Below are 18,705 nucleotides of genomic sequence, written 5' to 3'. Positions count from 1 at the left end.
AGTAAGAAAAGTGAAACTTACTCCGAGTGACGACAGGCTTGGTCGCGATTGGTGGATGGTTACCAGGAGATCCTCTTCAGGACCTGGAGGCCAATCACCACTGCTCACACTACCACCAGAAGTTTTACGGGTATTAACCACTGGAGACGGACTTGCACTCTTGCTAAGCGGCGACTGGCTGGGCAGTGCCACTGGTGATAGTTCTTCAGAGATGCTGGTGTCATCTGGAAACGAAAAAAATATGATGGTCATATTGTTGTTTATATAGGTTAACCTTCTAACAACAATAACAGTGCTCAGAATATAAAGCTTATCCTCAGACATTACAAAAAAAATTTCGTTTTTATAATTTTTGCAGTAACCTACAAAGGGCAATGCTCTCTATCCTTTGACACTAACAAGGTAAGTCATTTCGTCATAATAATGAAGAAATAGTCAAATTTGACATCCAGATTATTAAAAAATACGAAACAGTCCCCATTTAGAACCAGATAAGTTGAGTTATCTTGTTAATAGTCTGAATATCTATATACCGTATATAAAATAAGAGTTTTGTCTGTACATTACTCAGAATTTACAAAGAATGGTATTTCTGTATCGGTCGTGGCCACAGTAACGAGGAAATGCACTTCTTTACTTACCGTCATGTCTGTCTGTATGTGCATTACAAGAGAATGGCTGAAAAGAATTTAATGAAAATCGGTATCTGAAGTCGGAGAATAAAGCACTACAGTCTAGGCTATAAACAACTATTCTCGCTGGATGAAAAGGCAGTTTAGAGAAGGCGCCTAAAATTTAATTTTTAAGTACCTATGTTATTATGCAATGTAATAAAATCTTATTCACAACGTGTGTACGACTCCATCTAGACTTTTGTATGGAATGCAGAATTCCGTAGCGAAGCACGGGTATACCAGCTAGTTGTTAATAAAAGTCAGTTTGTCTTACGCCGAACATATTTTGTGGTTATTGTGGACATGGACATTAAGTATTACCTTATACATGAATTACTGGCAGTGAATTTATACAGCTGCTTCTGTTAAAGAGAACTATTAAATTTTACTAGCTAACAATACTCAACTGTGACTTACACGCTTCATTTTTTACTGGCCCAGAAAAAATATAATGCCTCGCCAATATGGGATAAGTCAGTTTCATTCGCGATACACAGCAGATTCTTCATTCATGTTTTTAATTAAACAAAATCCAACCAAAATCATTATTTATAAAGCTGTTTCGTACAACGCAGAATGGTTTGACATGTGGCGAATCGGTGATCTGTAGTCGGCACATTCACTGACTCCAGAAACACATTTCATTTAGCGGATCTAAAAACGAGTTACAAAATACTTAAAGGAAAACGAGAGAATTCAGCGGGCTGTGGCCCAGCAGCCCCTCACAGCCTCTTCAACTGGTCATGCAAAAACACCACTCAACCAAAATATCTAAAACAAAAGTGCAGTTTCGGGTACACAAAACAAAGACATAACATACTATATTTGGAATTTAATCCATGCTTTTGGATCATACACGCTAAACATGGAAAATATTTGGCGAAACATTACCGCAATATCACAAGGAAAATTTGTTGTTTGTTCAACCCGTTTGTCCCGTTTCCCTACGGGGTCGGATATGAGGTGAGATGAATATGTATCGTCGTGGCGGGTTTTTATGACCGTACGCCCTTCCTGACGTCAACCTCATCAGAGGAGTTAATGAGATGAAATGAATGACGTTATATATGACAGTAGGGAGAGGGTGAAACCCAGTGCCGGTACATAGCCTACTCCTATCGAATAGCACCAAGGAGTCTGCTCAAGGCTTAACGTCGCCATTCGACGGACGAATCACCAATCACTCACCATCACAGCCCTCACTCCATATGAGCACTGCGGAGAGGTTTGGAATTTAATCCATGATTTTGGCACGCAATCTAGAGATTAGAAATTGTATACCACCACCTCCCCTACCCTGCCGGCCAACATTCTAATGGTGAATTTTTTTTCGACCAACGGGACTCGAACCAGCTAACCTCGGTGTCAGACTGTTTAGACTTCAGCACCTTAACGATCATGGCCACCAGGCGGGCTAATATCATAAGGAAAATTATAGGCCGAAAACTCACAGAACAACAAAGAGACTGAAAAAAAAAAGACACAGTGACATTAAAAAACACAGTTTTATGTTCATATCAACATAATGAGCCCGAACGAACGAACGAACAAACAAACAAACAAACAAACAAACAAACAAACAAACAAACAAACAAACAAACAAACAAACAAACAAACAAACAAAAACAGTCGCATTCTATGAAAACAGGAATGAAGATAAAACAGATACCAAGAAATGGATGGTGAAATCAAGATCTTAAATTGACAGGAGTCGCACAAGAAAACTTCTACAACAGGGAAATATACATAATAAATATAATACATAAATATAAATCTCTAATTACAAGTCTGGACCGTCACAAGCACATGCGACTTCTGTGTCTACGTGTATAAAAGAAAGAACGGGCGATAGATAGAGCCCTGCACGGATGCGGATATCCGCGAAGTTAGTGTCTTGGCGGATACAAATTGTATGGCAGTGCGGATAATTTTGCAGATCATTTCTAAATAATGACGTTTATTGATTTCCACTTAGTTATACTCTTATTTGTGATTAGGCGACCCCTGGCAGTGGTATGGGAGAATAGTGATGTATAAAGAGCCTTGAGGCCATAAAGCCGTAAATCTGACCTGAGCCTACCTGCCCGCAATTAATGGAAGGAACAAAGGTCAATACGTCGGTAGTTGTCGCAAGAGAAAATTTATCATAAACCCGTGACTGTAGGGGTTCTGGTACCAGGTGTCAGGCCTATTGTATTATGTTAACAGATCTATCTGTTTCAATACATTGAGTGTAATATACTGTAGTTAAATATTTACTATATCCGCGGATAACAATTCGCGGATGCGGATGAAGGAAGCGCGGATGCGGAGCGGATATTACTGTATTTTGTATATCCGCGCAAGGCTCTAGCGATAGAAGGGTGTGAACAAGTGATATCATCATCATCTTGGCCTTTTTCCAACTACATGGGATCGGCATCACATGTGGATTAAGCTCCGTTTTACGGCCGGATACTTTTCCTGATGCCAACCCTATACGGAGAGATATATTCGCATGCACTACATGTTTCTGTGGTGGTTTTGTAGTGCAATATGCTGTACGAAAATGAAGATTTCTATTTAAATGAACACAAACACCTAGCCCCCAGCACAAGGAATTAAACACGGACCGGCTGGGAATCGAACCCGGTGCACTATGAACCGAAGGTTAGTAACGGAGCCGGACTAGCAGCGACAAAAATAATTGTACATGCAAATGAAACATTTTACAGGTAATTACTAGGCTTTCTAAACAACTGAACATAATTCAACAAATGGCAAAGAATGCATGTTAAGCTTGCAAAATTTTGTTTTTTATAATTGAAGGGTTTATTTCCAAAGTAACGCAACTCCAGTTTTTTCGGACTTCAAGCTGAGCGTGCAAATGCGTTCCCACAAGAGTACTTTATCGGTGGAAACGCATTTATTTCCAAAGTAGAGTATAAGTTGTATTTTATTCCCAAAGTGATGAAACTCCTGGATGTTTTTTTTCTTTTTCTTTTTCAAAGTACTGTAATTCCACACAACAAATAGCCCAGCGCGCGCATTATCATGTGACCGCTTACTGGTTGTGGCGGGACTAAACTTTTATCGCTCATGGTTTTGTCCCGTCTCTTTTGAAAAGAGATAGGAAATTACTGTTTCTTGAAGTGCAACAAGTACCGCTGGACAATGTATTGAAAGAAGACAAAGTGAAGGATGTTAAGACCTACCTCGATAAACGGGGTGTTCGTGAAGGACATCCTGCTATGCTTTCTTCTACTTGTATTGCTGAATATTGAAACAAAAAAAAAAAGTTTTTAACTCGAATGTGATAGAGACTGTTTTCATGTTTTATTTTGTGAGTTGAACGTGTGAAGTGTATTGATCAATAGTTCTTTCCAAACGCCCCCCCCCCCCGAAATTTTGTGTGTTCAGGAATATGTGTTATAACTCGAGAGAATCAGCTTTATGTTTGTTTCCAGTCATATGTTAGGTTTTACTAAATTACGTTATTTTGCACTGCAGGCATTTTTATTTTATATTCATATTATATGAATTCTGAAATTCTTAAATTGTGAATAAATACAGCATTTGCGTAGTTTGAGCAACTACAAAGTAACCAAGCCTACACCGTTCTGCATAATTCGCATTTCAAGCCCCTCTTTACTTCCAAAGTGACGAAAATCCACGACACCACCCCATTTTGGTGATATTCTTTGCACTTGAATTTAAGCCACCATGACGAGCAGATTTGGTTTGCTGTGATGTGGCTTCACGAACTCCCTATTTTATTAGGAAATCCATTTATTAAAGATAACGCTTCCTGAAATATTTCACATCTTGGAGATGAGTCACTTTGGAAAGAAGCCCTTCAATTGGTGAGTTATAAAACAATCAATTTGTTACATTTAAGTCAATGAAAGGTGTATCTTCGCACTTAAGCGTGTTCCAGGTAGGTTATAATAACTATTCTACGTGCAGACAACAGTGTGATGCCATTCAGACTAGCGTCCGATAATGTTTTTTTTAATACAACGGCTTATCCAAAGGTTTGAATATTCCAATTATAATACCACGGACAATATCGTCAAATATCGAATATCAAATGGAAAATGCTCGACTGGATGCTGAGATTAGTAAAAGGATTCAAGCTGGAAGTTGTTTCTATCATAGTGTAAGAAACATGTTATGGGACAAAGATGTGCCAACGGAAGCAAAGGATATTATGTACAAGATGTATTACGTACCCATAACAACTTACGGAGCAGAAACTTGGACAATGGCAAAGAAGGATGAGAGTCGAATACAGGCAGCCGAAATGAAGTTCTTGAGGAGTATGATACAGAAGAGTAGAAGAGACAAAATAAGGAATGAGAAAATCCGGGAAGAAATTGGAGTGGAAAATATGAATGATAAAATAGAGAAGAGCCGACTAAGATGGTTTGCGCACATAAAGCGAATGAGCGACGAAAGAATGCCAAAAAAGGTGATGGAAATGCAAATCCAAGGAAGGAGAGGCCGTGGACGACCACGATTGAGATGGAAGGATACCATCCAACGTAGCATTATAGAACGAAACCTGGACTGGGACACAGTGTTGGAGGAGGAGTGGTGGAAAGACCGAAGAAAGTGGAGAGGAACCATATTTGCCCCTACCCGGCTACAGCTGGATAAAGGGAAATGATGATGATGATGATCGTCCGAATATCCTGGGTAGAAAGGAAAACTACAGAAGTTATTTCATGGATGACCACCATCAAAGACAGGAAGCTCCAGTATTCAACGACATGACTTGTCAATACATGACATGCATAATAAAATAATTACAATTTAAAACATCTCTGGACATATTCAGTTGTCTGAGTGAGGAATTTCGGATTTCCTGCGTAAGCATGTATAGAACATTCCTGAGTGATTTGCTGAACAGTATGTCTATCAACCCCACATTCACACTGTGAAGAAGAAATTTTCTTCCATTTGGCCGTAGGAAGTTCCAGTACGTTGGACACATAACGTTATGGACTTCTCCTACCCATTACTGAGGGAAAATCGAAGAAATACGAACTGTGGGAAGACGCAGGACCTGAACCGTTCATTTAGATAAACATCTTCCGGAATCTTCAGAGAAAGACGCATCCTAAGAAGATCAACGACCAGACGCCCTAATATTTTTTTGAACGCTACAAGTCTACAAAACGATGGTAAATATCTACGAAAGAGAACTACCACTCAGAAAGTGAACTGACCTAAGCTCTCTGAGGAGAATCAACCAATCCAATGGCGCTATAGCTCTGGCGAGCCTTGGCATACTGCCAAGCGGCCGCTGCGGGTGACGCGTGGCAAGAGCGGCTTTCTAGACCGTGGCCGCTATCTTATCATCAGACAGCTTCTCAGTTACTCTCACGGAGGTTGAATGGACCTCGAGCAAATCCTAAAATCCAGGTAAAAATCCCTGACCAGGTCGGGAATCGATCCTGGAGAAAGTAGCAGGCACACTATCTCTAGATCACGGGGCCGGCCTTATTTTGAGAAGAAAGTAAAATTTGGAACAATTCACACACTATGTAATAGAAATCATTCCGTTTTCCAAGAAACTACCAATTATTATTAGATAAATAGCCATGGTGTCCAGCAAGAGGCAGGGTTATTTTATTAAAATATACTTCTACATGTATATTCTTTCCAGCAAGGATACTGCAGAAAAAGAAATAGTGAACATAGTGGCTGACAGTTCCAACTTCTACCACCTCGTAAGACATTTCCTTTGGGATAATGAAGTGCCCATTCTCGCATACAGTCCAGAAACATGTACACTCTCTCCAAAAATCACACAAGGACCATGTAAGGAACGACGACATCAGAATGGAACTGGAAGTGGACTCGACAGAAAAGAAGCTAAGGAATTGGAGACTAATATGGTATGGACACGTAAAGCAAATGCCTGGCACAAGAACACATACATGCCTAGAAGAAAGGATTAAAGAAAGAAGGCCAGTGGGAAGACCCTGGAAGAGTTAGCTATACCAACTGAGAGACAATGTGGAGAGAACAGGAGGGAATTGGGAGTCAGTGATGAGGGAGAAGGCATTTCTGAACGGACAACGATGGCGAAGACTCGGTCAGCACCACCCGACCCAGCAGGCTGTAGGGGTTCTATGATGATGATGATGATGATGATGCTTTTGTAACTCTAGTGTTCACAGTGAGTACAATGTGTGTAGAATTTACGGTATATCGAAAGTCTCAACTGTTACGCTCTCCGAGAAGTTCGTGAAATGTCAGCACAAAGAACAATTCAAGGATTTCACCAAGTAGACATATAAGAAATATATATATATATCGATTTCCCCTCAGCGAGTGTTTTTATAGGGTCAAATGATCGCTATTACTAAAAATAAGCTATTAAAACAATTTATGAAAACAAATTAATTAATTAATTAATTAATTAATTCGATATCACTCTAAATACCTGAAACATCCTTTGAGCTGTGCTTCACTGGTAAGGTTACATTCATGACGTCAGCAAATGATCGGCAGTGTTCAGACAGCTTAGATGGTAGACTAGTGCTATGAGTTCGAGCCAATGTACGTTTCACTCCACGTTTATCAGAACTCCCAACGACCTTACTTAAATCACTATTTGATACACTAGGAAAGTAATAGATCTTAGTAACGGTAATAAGTTTATTCGCGGAGCGTTTTGAGATTTTCCCTTCACATCCGGTCACAACTCGTTTCAACGAAATAGGATCATATTCGTAACTATTGCTGTTAGCTTCATCCCCACATTGTTCCGGTATTTTAGGATCAGAACTATAAGCACTATCACTACAAGCACGATCTGATAAATTGCAATCACGTTTCTTGTGGTAACCATTGACACTAGCAACTTCACTCACAAAAGGAACCATATTATCCCCATAACCATTGCATTTAACATTTTCGCTTCCACTTAGAAATCTTTCTAGTGAATAAGGAACAGTGTCATCACCACCACCACAAGCACTATTATCATTACTAGCAGCTTCCGTCACAACTCGTTCCGACAATTCGAGGCAATTCTCTTGATCATAAATACTGCTATATTCAGAGTTGACATCGTTACTGTCTTCTTTCTGGGACCTCGGTCCAAATTCGTTATTGCCGTTTAATATTCCATTCACGTATCCGTCCTGAGTTTTTATGTAAAACATATCATAATTGCTGATAGTCCTATTCTGTAGCTTAGGATCAAACTCATGATCATATTCACCACTTGAGTCACCGGAAACTTCGTTCAAAGCTTGTTCATCACCTTCATTAAAGCTATGGACACTGAGAACCTCATTCACAGTTTGCTCCTGCAGTGTAGGATCAAGTTCGTCATGAAAATCTGCGTTATTATCACTCAGAACTACGGCGGTTGTTTTACTAGGCAAAACAAGAACATTACCAACCTCCCTCGAAACATTATTTTTACCAAGCTCATTACTACGACCATTACCCTTATTGTCCCCTAATCCTTCATTCAAAACCTGCTCCTGTAATTTAAGATAAATTTCATCACTGTCATTGTTTCTCAGCACTTCATTCACATCCTGTTCCATGGATCTGAAGTAAAGTTCATCACTTTTATTGTCCTCCAATACTTCATTCACACCATGTGGTTTAAGATAAAGTGCATTACCATTAATGTCCCCCAATACGTCATCCACATCCCGTTTTTGTGCCTTGAGACGACATTCATCATTGTTCCCTGATATTTCATGTACACCCCATTCTTGTGATCCGAGACGACATTCATCACCACGACCATCACTATTATTGTTCCCCGATACTTCATTTACATACCATTCTTGTGATTTGAGACGACATTCATCACCACGACCGTCACTATTATTGATCCTTAATACTTCCTTCACATCCCGTTCCTCTGATTTAAGACGAAGCCCATGACCACGACTGTCACTATTATTGTTCCCTGATACCTCAGTAACATCCTGTGGTTTGAGATGAAGTGCATCACTATTACTGTCCCCCAATATTTCATCCACACCCTGTTCCTTTGATTCGAGACGAAGTTCATCACTGTTATTGATACCCAGTAATTCAGCAACAACCTGTTCCTGTGATTTAAGAAACAGTTCTTCACTATTATGGTACACTTCTTTTAAATCCTGATATTCTGACCCGAGATAAAACTCATCACCATGACTCTCACTATTATTGTTCCCCACTACTTTAATTACATCCTGTGGTTTGAGACCAACTTCGACATTGTTCCTAAATAATTCATCCGCATTCTGTGTCTGTGATTTAAGATAAACTTCACTACTCTTATTTTCCCCAGGTACTGCACTCACATCTTGCTCCTGTGATTTTGATCGAAGTTCATCATCACTGTTTTCACCGTCTTTATTACCTACTATCCCATTCACACTCTGAGACCATGTTTTTGGACAAAGTTCATCACTACTATCATCACTGTTAATGTCACTGACAACTATATCTTTCAGTGTCTTTGGATCAGGCTTGTCATCATAATATTTCTCACTGAGATTCGCAAACTCTTTCACCCCTCGTTCTGATAGATGCGGAAAAGTTTCAGCAAACACTTCATTAACAACTCGTTCCTGGATTTTAGAAATATCATCATCCTCTTCACTACTGGTCTCGCCACTGCTTTCTAGCTTCTTGTGATTAACTACTTTATACACACCATATTCTATCGAAATTGGATCACTTTCATTGTTCTTTATAACACTGAACCACAATCCATAACTCCAAGGGTAGTACTGTACACCACGGACACAAAACCACGGAAATAGCTGCGTTTGCCGTCTGAATATAGCTATATGTCGAAAGATGCCCTTGATCTTGAAGCTGTCCATTGTAAACATATCGTTAAAGTGCGAGTAATTTACTGAACTGGAGCTGATCTTACACGTGAACATGCGAAATCGGCAATTCTCTGGCAGAGTTCCTATCTTGCAGCATTATCGATGGCGTAAGCTTACAAAGTCCGCAAGACTGAATGACTCCTAAGAAAAACAATGATTATAACTGAACTACGAGAGAGACCAATAGGCATTGCTATAAAAGTGTCAATAAACACGTATAACCACAGAGGTGATTCTCAATACAATAAATGTGGCACGAGCACTAGTTTAAATTAAATTAGTTGTCAATCAACACGACGAATAGCAACGTAATCACTCAGTCGCCTGAAAAGGTAAGACAGAAAGGTTTATAATCACTGAATAAATTCCCCATAAAAATTCACTAATTAGATGGCTAAACACTATGATCCCTGAAAATTCCGAAAAGAGAAAAAACAATTCTGAATTGATAACACCAGGAGCAGAACACCTGATATCACTCGTAACATCGAGAATGGCACAATAGTTACTAACGTAAGTATTCTTTCTCTGATAATAATCAAGATAGGCTTTGTGAACTTTGATCACATAAAGTCGTACCAATCAATAATTCTTAAACTGATTACACTTGTAACTAAAGTTTATCCTCCCAAGTGACGATGGAACGACAGGAAATGAGTAACCGACTGAAGCACTAAGAATTTGTCTGTGAAGCATATTTTATTTATGCGGATACAACTGTAAAGCTTTAAATTTGTAGTAACTGAGAGGACACTAAAACAAAGGCTTCCTTCTTAACAAATTAATTATGTTGGGCGGTTTGGGCTACGTAACTATCAATTTGCATTCGGGAGATAGTAAGTTCGAACCCCACTGTCGGCAGCCCTCGAATGGTTTTTCCATGGTGTCCCATTTCACACCAGGGGATGTACATTAATTAAGGCCACGGTCGCGCTTCCTTCCCATTCCTAGCCCTTTCCTATCCCATCGTCTCTATAATACCTATTCGTGTCGGTGCAACGTAAAGCAAATTGTAAAAAAAATAAGTCTTTTAACAGGTTTATCCATATATTTCTTGTGAGAGTTATTATAAAGAAATAATACTGGAAACAGAGAAAAGTCAAGACACCGTAGCTAACAGTGCGGGAACTGAGAGCGACATCACAGACTGATCACCCTGCAAAGGAGGTTCCTCGTAAGAAGACAGGCACCCTCCGGACGAAGGAGAGAAATGAACAGCATACCCAGAATATGGGTAGTAAACATGAAAGACTAGTTGAATGTTGTGGTCCCTAGCTGAACCATTCGGAAGAAGAATAATTTTCGAAGTGTAATAGAACAGAAGCATTCAACTTGGACTTCCGATGCTCTTACCGTGCTGAAGAGTTGGAGTCAAAGTTGTCCGACATGGTTTAACAAAATATCTGAAGAGTTCTTGCACGATCCGGTTGAAATCTAGACGTCCGCCAGTTAAGTTCGCTCAGAAGCTTACAGAAGACAATTTCAACCCCTATGCCCAATGGAAAGATGATTGGATCTCAAAAACAGGTGAACATCTCTGGCCTTTCTTCCCACCTAATTCGAGGTCTGATCTCCCAAGAACTTGGACCATCCTTAATAGGATTCGATGTGGTCATGGTGTCTGTGCTGCATCCCTATATAAATGGGGAAAGATACAATCCCCCGAGTGTGACTGTGGTGCTCCTTTTCAAACCATCGAACACATTGTAAAGGAGTGTAGCAGAAGAGCCTACCCTGGAGATTGGTTTGATTTTCTAGAGGCCAATACAGAGGCTCTAGAATGGATAACAACTTTGGACATTAAAATATAATGTACTTGCTTTCTTGTTTCTGTATATATGCCATACGATAAATAATAATAATAATAAATAATCTCGCACGATTACGGTATGTCTTGAATATATTACTCTGACAGTCTTTAGAAGGCATCGCTAGTTAGAAAACGAAAAAAAGATCCGTTGCAAGTACTGTCAAAAAAGAAGTTTGACCAAATTAATGAAAACTTAAAAGCAGTGTATGGCTCCTTGGCTGAATGGTCAGCATTCTGACCTTCAGTTCAGAGGGATTCGGGTTCGAGTACTGACTGGGCAGCTAATAACACTACGGAAGCGGGCGGAAGTGGCACTGAAAAGCTACCAAATGACAGGAAGAAAGGGATTAAGGAACACGTAACTGAAAAAATAGAATAGCTTGTTGTCTCAGCTACTCAATATGGTATGATAAATACCTACGCGGCAGGATTCAAAAGTACTGTCCTCTACCGCCTGTGTGTGCTGTATTAGAGGCTCGAACCTACGACCACCGAGCTCGATAGCTGCAGTCGCTTAAGTGCAACTAGTATTCAGTACTCGTTAGATGGTGGGTTCGAACCCCACTGTCGGCAGCTCTGAAGATGGTTTTCCGTGGTTTCCCATTTTCAAACTAAGCAATGAATGTACATTAATTAAGGCCACGGCCACTTCCTTCCCACTACTAGCACTTTTCTATCCCATCGTCGTTATAAGACCTATATGTGTCGGTGCGACGTAAAGCAACTTGCAAAAAAAAAAAAAAAAAAACACGTACTATCCAGGCACAGTACGAATATGCGAGACAGTGATAAGACCTATCTTGGCATATACAAGAGAAACAAGAAATGAAACAAAACAACTGGAGATTGGCGAAATGAGGATTCTGTGGAAAATGACACACCATACATTACTAGTCAGAGAGAAAAATGAGAACATTACTGCAGAAAATTCTGGCAAATTAAGCCAGTCACTCAACGGTTACCTTCTCGAAAGAGAGGGAGGAATGAGCTCTCCCCAGACTATCAGTCCCTACCCTCAAGGGAGGGTTAATTTACCGGACCCTGTGTAGAAGGTGCTTCTCTTCCGGCGCTGTTCGATACAGGCGTAGGTAGGGTTTCCTGTGAAGCACTATTTTACCCCAGTCTCTACAGAATGCACGAGGACAGGGTTGTAAAAGTAGCAAGGGACGCAGGCTCAAAAGGAAAGACACAAGCTGCTTTACGTCGCACCGTCACAGATAGGTCTTATGCCGACGATGAGATAGGAAAGGGCTAGTAGTGGGAAGGAAGTGGCCGTGGCTTTAATTAATCTACAGCCCCAGCATTTGCTCGGTTTGAAAACGGAGAAACCACAGAAAACCATCTTCAGGGCTGCCGACAGTGGGGTCCAAGAAGGAAAGAGAAGGGCTGCGAGATCAATGCGAACATGGAACGATGTTTGGTAAAAGTACCAAAAAATAAATAATTTGACTGAATACATTTACCTGAGAAATGTTTTACTCATTTATAACTAATTACTTTTTTCAATACTTAATCAGTGAAATTACTGTACTTCAGAGAATGACAGTATTAAGCATATGACTGACTCCTTTTTACGCATTACCAAAGTTTAGCAAGGAAAAAATATATTCCGCCATTTTCTGTGTCTGTACGTTTACAATGCTGTTGTAATTCCTACTCTTATTTATGGTTGCGAGACCTGGACAACCTACAGGAGAAACCTAAAATGCCTGGGAAAATACCATCAACGATGCTTGCGGAGAATACTGAAAGTTAAATGCCAAGATCGTCGAACGAACATTAGCATCCTCGAGGAAGCCAACACTACAAGCATAGAGGCAAAGAGTCAGGCATCAGCTACGCTGGGCTGGTCATATCGTCCGCATGCCAGATACACGCCTCCCAAGGGAAATCTTCTACTCCCAACTAAAGAATGGCCAGCGTAACCATGGAGGGCAGCTTAAACGATATAAGGATGTTCTAAAGTATAATCTTAAAAGATGTCATATTGATACAATCAACTGGGAATCTACAGCCGAGGATAGGCCCAAATGGCGTAGCATTGTATACAATGGAGTTGAACATCTAGAAAAAGATAGGAGAAGATTAGAAGCTGAGAGGAGGAACCGCAGGAAAGAACGAGCGAATGCGAAGGATGGCATTCTTGCACAACCATCTGCTACAACTACTAGTGTGTGCTGTCACTGCAATAAAATATGTGCATCCAGAATCGGACTGTTCAACCATCTGAGACGACACAATTAATATGTCCAAATGACATTGTATTTATATACTACATATTCGTTGACGAATAAATGCCTATGATGATGATGATGATGATGATGATGATGTGTTTGTATGATTTTTTTTTTTTTAGAAACGTTAAGTGACTATCATCATTAAGTGAGACTAAACATGATACTTTCGAACTTTTCCGTATTTTTACTTTACTTAGTGACTTTTAGTAATTCAGATAATTTGCCATTTACGTTACAAATAATTGCTTCGTGAAATTGTGATCACTACTAGCCTCGACCTCTTGGGGTAAAATCTATATTTGGCATTTGCTGAAAAAAAAAAAAAAAAAAAAGCTCATACAAGGGCACTTGAAGGAATACATGTGTTTCCCCGAAGTGACTGATGATATTCTTTATAACTCTGCTGGCTGTCTAGGAAATAACGCTTTTCCTGTCACAGCACACATTCCAGAGCAACCGCTGTTCGGCTGGGTTCTCGCCCCAGGTGAACTGACTGCTAATATAATGTACAAAGAGGCCTTTGGAAACTAGTTCACAGAGTTGATGACTAAACTCACTTCGTTATCAGTGACTTAAAAATGACAACGTACACGTTAACGTTGGGTAGAAGCAGAAATCTGAAACATCGTTAACTATCGGCCCGTTAATAACGAGTACGTTCTGCTAATTATTTATATTTATTCTCCTGTTCGTAATGTTTATCTAATGAATCCGCTTATAATAATACAGTTCTGAAGGTTTTATTGGCCTTTAATTCGTTACTTCGAATGTGGCATTCCAACGTACCTACGTATCCTAGGCGTTACGCCTTAGGAGTGCTGGGGGTCTAACGTTGCCAAACTCTCGAAGCGAAGTAAATCTATTACTAGAATATAACCAGGGGCGTAGCCGGGGGCGTTACTGGGGATTAGAACCCTTCCCCCCCATGGAACTTTTACAAAAAGAAAAACAGAAACTGACAATAAACTAAACAAACAGTCAGAGACATAACTGTAAAACCAACAGATCTATTGAATCTAATTTCTAAGAAGCCTCGAAAATTGGATTTTAGACTGTAAAATGAACATACCATTCACTGTAAAACTGTTGACCTCGATCGTATTCTTCTTGTTCTGTATTTTAATATAAGATTTTGTAGTGTACTGCAATATGAATATCAATATAATTCACTTGTATCAGAGTCCTTATAGTAACACGTATTGCATGCGCGCCCATACACGCACCTTCATTATGTTCTATTAGCATTTTGGAACTATAGCCCCATCCATCGGCCGATCCTGGCTACGCTTCTGAATATAACTACTATAATTTTCTTCCAGGAAATAAGTTACAAAGAAAAATTACAACCGGCGATAAGTATTCGCTACAAGTAGTTCGATTACTATTACTCAATCACTCACAACTCTACCCAGGGCTTATAAGAATAAATTGTATATCGACTCGAAGTGTATTCATACAAATGTTCTTCTTTTATCGATTTTGGCCAGCTGTGGACCACGTAAATAACTCCTCATAATTTAAATTTTCTTTGGCGCCAGTACTCTTTCATTCTCCTGCTTGCTGCTTCTTTCCATTCAGCCGTCCATTGTTGTTTCTTCTTGGTCGCTGTTTCTGGCTCTAGGAAACCCTTAAATGTGTGTAATCGTCACCATAAGACCTATCTGTGTCGGTGCGACGTAAAGCAAAGTGTGTAACTTTTTTCTCAAGGTGGTTCTATTGTGGATGTCTTGATGTGTGATGTTCCTCATCACTTGCGGGATGAAGCCCCGGGCTTGGGAACGGCACTAGCGGAGTTCATACAAATGTTAATAATAATGTTATGGATTTTACGTTCCACTAACTACTGTTTACGATTTTCGGAGTCGCCGAGGTGCTGGAATGTTGTCCTTCCGGAGTTCTTTTACGTAAATCGATGATGATGATGATGATGATGATGATGATGATGATGATGATGATGCTTGTTGTTTAAAGGGGCCTAACATCGAGGTCATCGGCCCCTAATGGTACGAAATGAAACGACAAAGTAAAAGTTCAAAATCATCCAAAAATAAAAAAATGTCATGAAGAATGAATGAATGAATGAACATGAATTTAAAACAATCAGTGGATCCGTCTCAAAAAACTATCATAGTTAAAAGTAGTACAGACCAAGGGACCACTTCCAAAGCACAATCCTGAATCGAGAATGCTTGGTGTCTAAATGGGTCCAAAATACAGATCAAAGGCCCCTCAGAATGATACTTATCGCTTGTAATGTAGAACCATGGTATCCGTCCTGTTGCGGTACTAATCAAAAGTAGCAGAGACTTGCGGTATTCCACACATTATTGTACTACTCAGAGGTTATGAAATTCGACGTATAATACAGACCTATGTTTTTCTCACTTTGCGGCGCCATTTACAGGCAACGCAAACCTATGGTGTTCATCACATGAGAGTACTAACCACAGGGACCTCTCCCTATCCCGTGGTGTTCCTCATATAGTGGGTACTAATCATAGGCAAGGCAGAACCATGGTAGCTATCATCCCATGGTTCTGCTCATATCGTGGTACTAATCAAAGGTACTCCAAAAGCCGACCGCGCGGTGCTCCTGTGTGCTACTAATCATAAACCTATTTCGTACCTAATATAGTGGTACTACGCACAAGTAAAAGCGACCCTTGGTGTTCTCCGCGTGGTGGTACTAAGCACATGTAGTTTCATGGTTCGAATGCAATCATCCCTTGGTCGCCCCTTTTAGTCGCCTCTCACGACAGGCAGGGGATACCGTGGGTGTATTATTCGTCCGCCTCCCCCACCCACAGGGGGTGTGTGTTTGGTCCGCGAGAGGTATTTTATTTCCCTCAAGTCCGCCGGCAAGCCGGTTAGGACCCCCCTATCCGCCACCTGGGACGCGCCACGTGGGAGTATCACCTCTCCCCCTGCTACGCCTGCGTAGCAAGTTCGTGGTTTACGTAAATCTACCGACGTATTAACCACCTTAAGATATCACTGGACTGACCCGGGATTGAACTTGCCAACCTGAGCTCACTCAGGCCGGTAATTAAAAAGTTAAACCGTTCTCTAAATGTAAGTGGGTGCGAATATCCTGGATTCGAAAAGTCTGTCTGAGTTACTTCAAATGTCCATATAAAGATGTATCCGTTGAATGAAGATGTCCGTTTGGTGATGTTCCATTCCATATTGAAATGACCATACCTCAAAATGTAACAGCTAACATGATCGATAGGCATAAAAATATGCTATGAATAAGGAGAAGCAAAGAAGCCACCGGAATATTGATCAGGGAACTGGCAAAATGTTTATGACCAACATGTAACCTTCAGCAGTGTTTACGGAATGGTGAGCTAACATATTACTCAGCCGTTGTAGGTTCAGAGCAACATAAATAATTACTCAGTACTGAACATACACCACATTTCTAGCACTCTACCAATAGGAAGAAGCAAGTCTTTAGAATGATATTCGTGTATTATCGGAACAATCGTGGTTCACTTCGGAGGAAAGGGAGCACAGTTTTCGCGAAACGTTTAAGTTTCCATGCAAATCGTCTCAGCCCAACATACTATGTCTATTCTAGTTTCTTGGAATATCTTATTTTTTTAAAAAAACTCTGATCAAATTTTAAGTGTCAACAGAACGAAAAAATAATAAATGACTGAAGGCGAAGCAAATACCTCTATCTTTCAACTTCAAGGTGTTACATATTCTATGAGATGTAGTGTGTCCTTAAATCCCGTATCATAGCACAAAGGGAAACAAATATTCCAATTCTTTCTTTCAGGTAAGCGATGTTAAAGCCAGGGGAGCGTACCGAGATCATTTTACTCTGCAGGCGTGAAGAATGGTCACAGAGACAGGTGAGGGGTGAATTAATCACTGCACTGATTCATTAATTATCTTTCAAGATAGACTGGTTTTTGGGGACAGTGGGATAGGAAAGGACTAAAATAGTGGAGGAAAGAGTGTGGCCTTAATTTAAGTACAGCTCTAGCATGTGCCTGGTGTGAACATAGGAAACTACGTAAACCTATATTCAGGGCTGCCGATAACTGGGGTGAACCCACTATACTATCTCCAAACAGCTAGGCGGCCCGAGAAGCGCAGCAAACTTGCTCGGTCAGTAACATTGATATTTGGTCTCTTGAAGTGGTAGCAGTGATCGCGTGGTTTTGACTACGCTGGTTGCCGTGGCTACCAAAGTGAGCAGCATTTCACATTGAGAAATGAGTATCACTGAAATTCAGTAAATGGTGGTATGCTGCATTACTTTCCTGAGTTCCATCAGTGTGCTTTCCTTGCATATCCTTTGTAGAGCAATTCAATGAAATTAACTGTTTACATTTTTACTTATTTGTGTGGTTGGCCTGGTGCTTTCTTTTCATTCTGACACTTGTGTTTAATATTTACTTGGAGGAAATTATTTGTGAATGCTTGGATGGTAAAAGAGGTGTCAACGTTGGAGGTAAAAGAACTGAATGTATAAGATTTGCTGATGATATGGCAGTAATAGCTGAAAATGTGAAGGACCTCCGCAAAATACTGAGAGAATTAAACAAAAAGTGAAGAATATGGAATGAGCATAAACAAAAAAAAAGGTAAGGGTGAAAAAGCGACAATCAACATAGGGGGTGTGGCCCGATAGAGAAAGAACTGAGGAAGAGACTTACAAGGTGTTACGTATGGAGTATTGCTCTATATGGCGCTGAAACATGGACATTAAGGAAGGAAGAACAGAGAAGAATAGAGGCATTTGAGATGTGGATTTGGCGAAGAATTGAAGGAGTAAAGTGGGAAGATAAAATATCAAATAAGGAAGTCCTGAAGAGAGGGGGGGGGGGGGGGGGAAGTGAGGAGCATGCTGACCTTAATCCAAACTAGGAAGAAAAATTGGATAGGGCATAATCTAAGATACAAGACTTTATTACGAGTAGCAATTGAAGGGATGATAAAAGGAAAACAAGGAAGGGGAAGGAGTCGATATCAGTTATTAGACAGCGTTAGAAAAACAAAGGAAGATTATGCAGAAGTGAAGAAAAGGGCACAAGATCGAGAGATATGGAGGTCACGGCCATGATTGGACCTGCCGGATAGCAGAACAACCTATGATGATGATGATGATGATGATGATGATGAAC

The 18,705-nt window shown here is 40.2% G+C and overlaps 1 protein-coding gene across 1 annotated transcript in view; it reads right to left on the bottom strand.

The window, feature by feature from the left end:
* Positions 1 to 18,705, bottom strand: part of LOC136881791 (uncharacterized) — a 954,543-nt gene that overhangs the window by 31,728 nt on the left and 904,110 nt on the right. The window contains exon 7 of the mRNA XM_068229324.1: positions 22 to 224. Within this exon, the coding sequence (XP_068085425.1) occupies positions 22 to 224 (203 nt within the window). The remainder of the gene's footprint in view (positions 1 to 21; positions 225 to 18,705) is intronic.

This window comes from Anabrus simplex, chromosome 10 (assembly GCF_040414725.1).
Source record: "Anabrus simplex isolate iqAnaSimp1 chromosome 10, ASM4041472v1, whole genome shotgun sequence".
Classification (NCBI taxonomy): Eukaryota; Metazoa; Arthropoda; class Insecta; order Orthoptera; family Tettigoniidae; genus Anabrus; species Anabrus simplex.
Note: the sequence above shows the minus strand (reverse complement) of the source record. Positions and strands in the feature narration are given on the sequence as shown.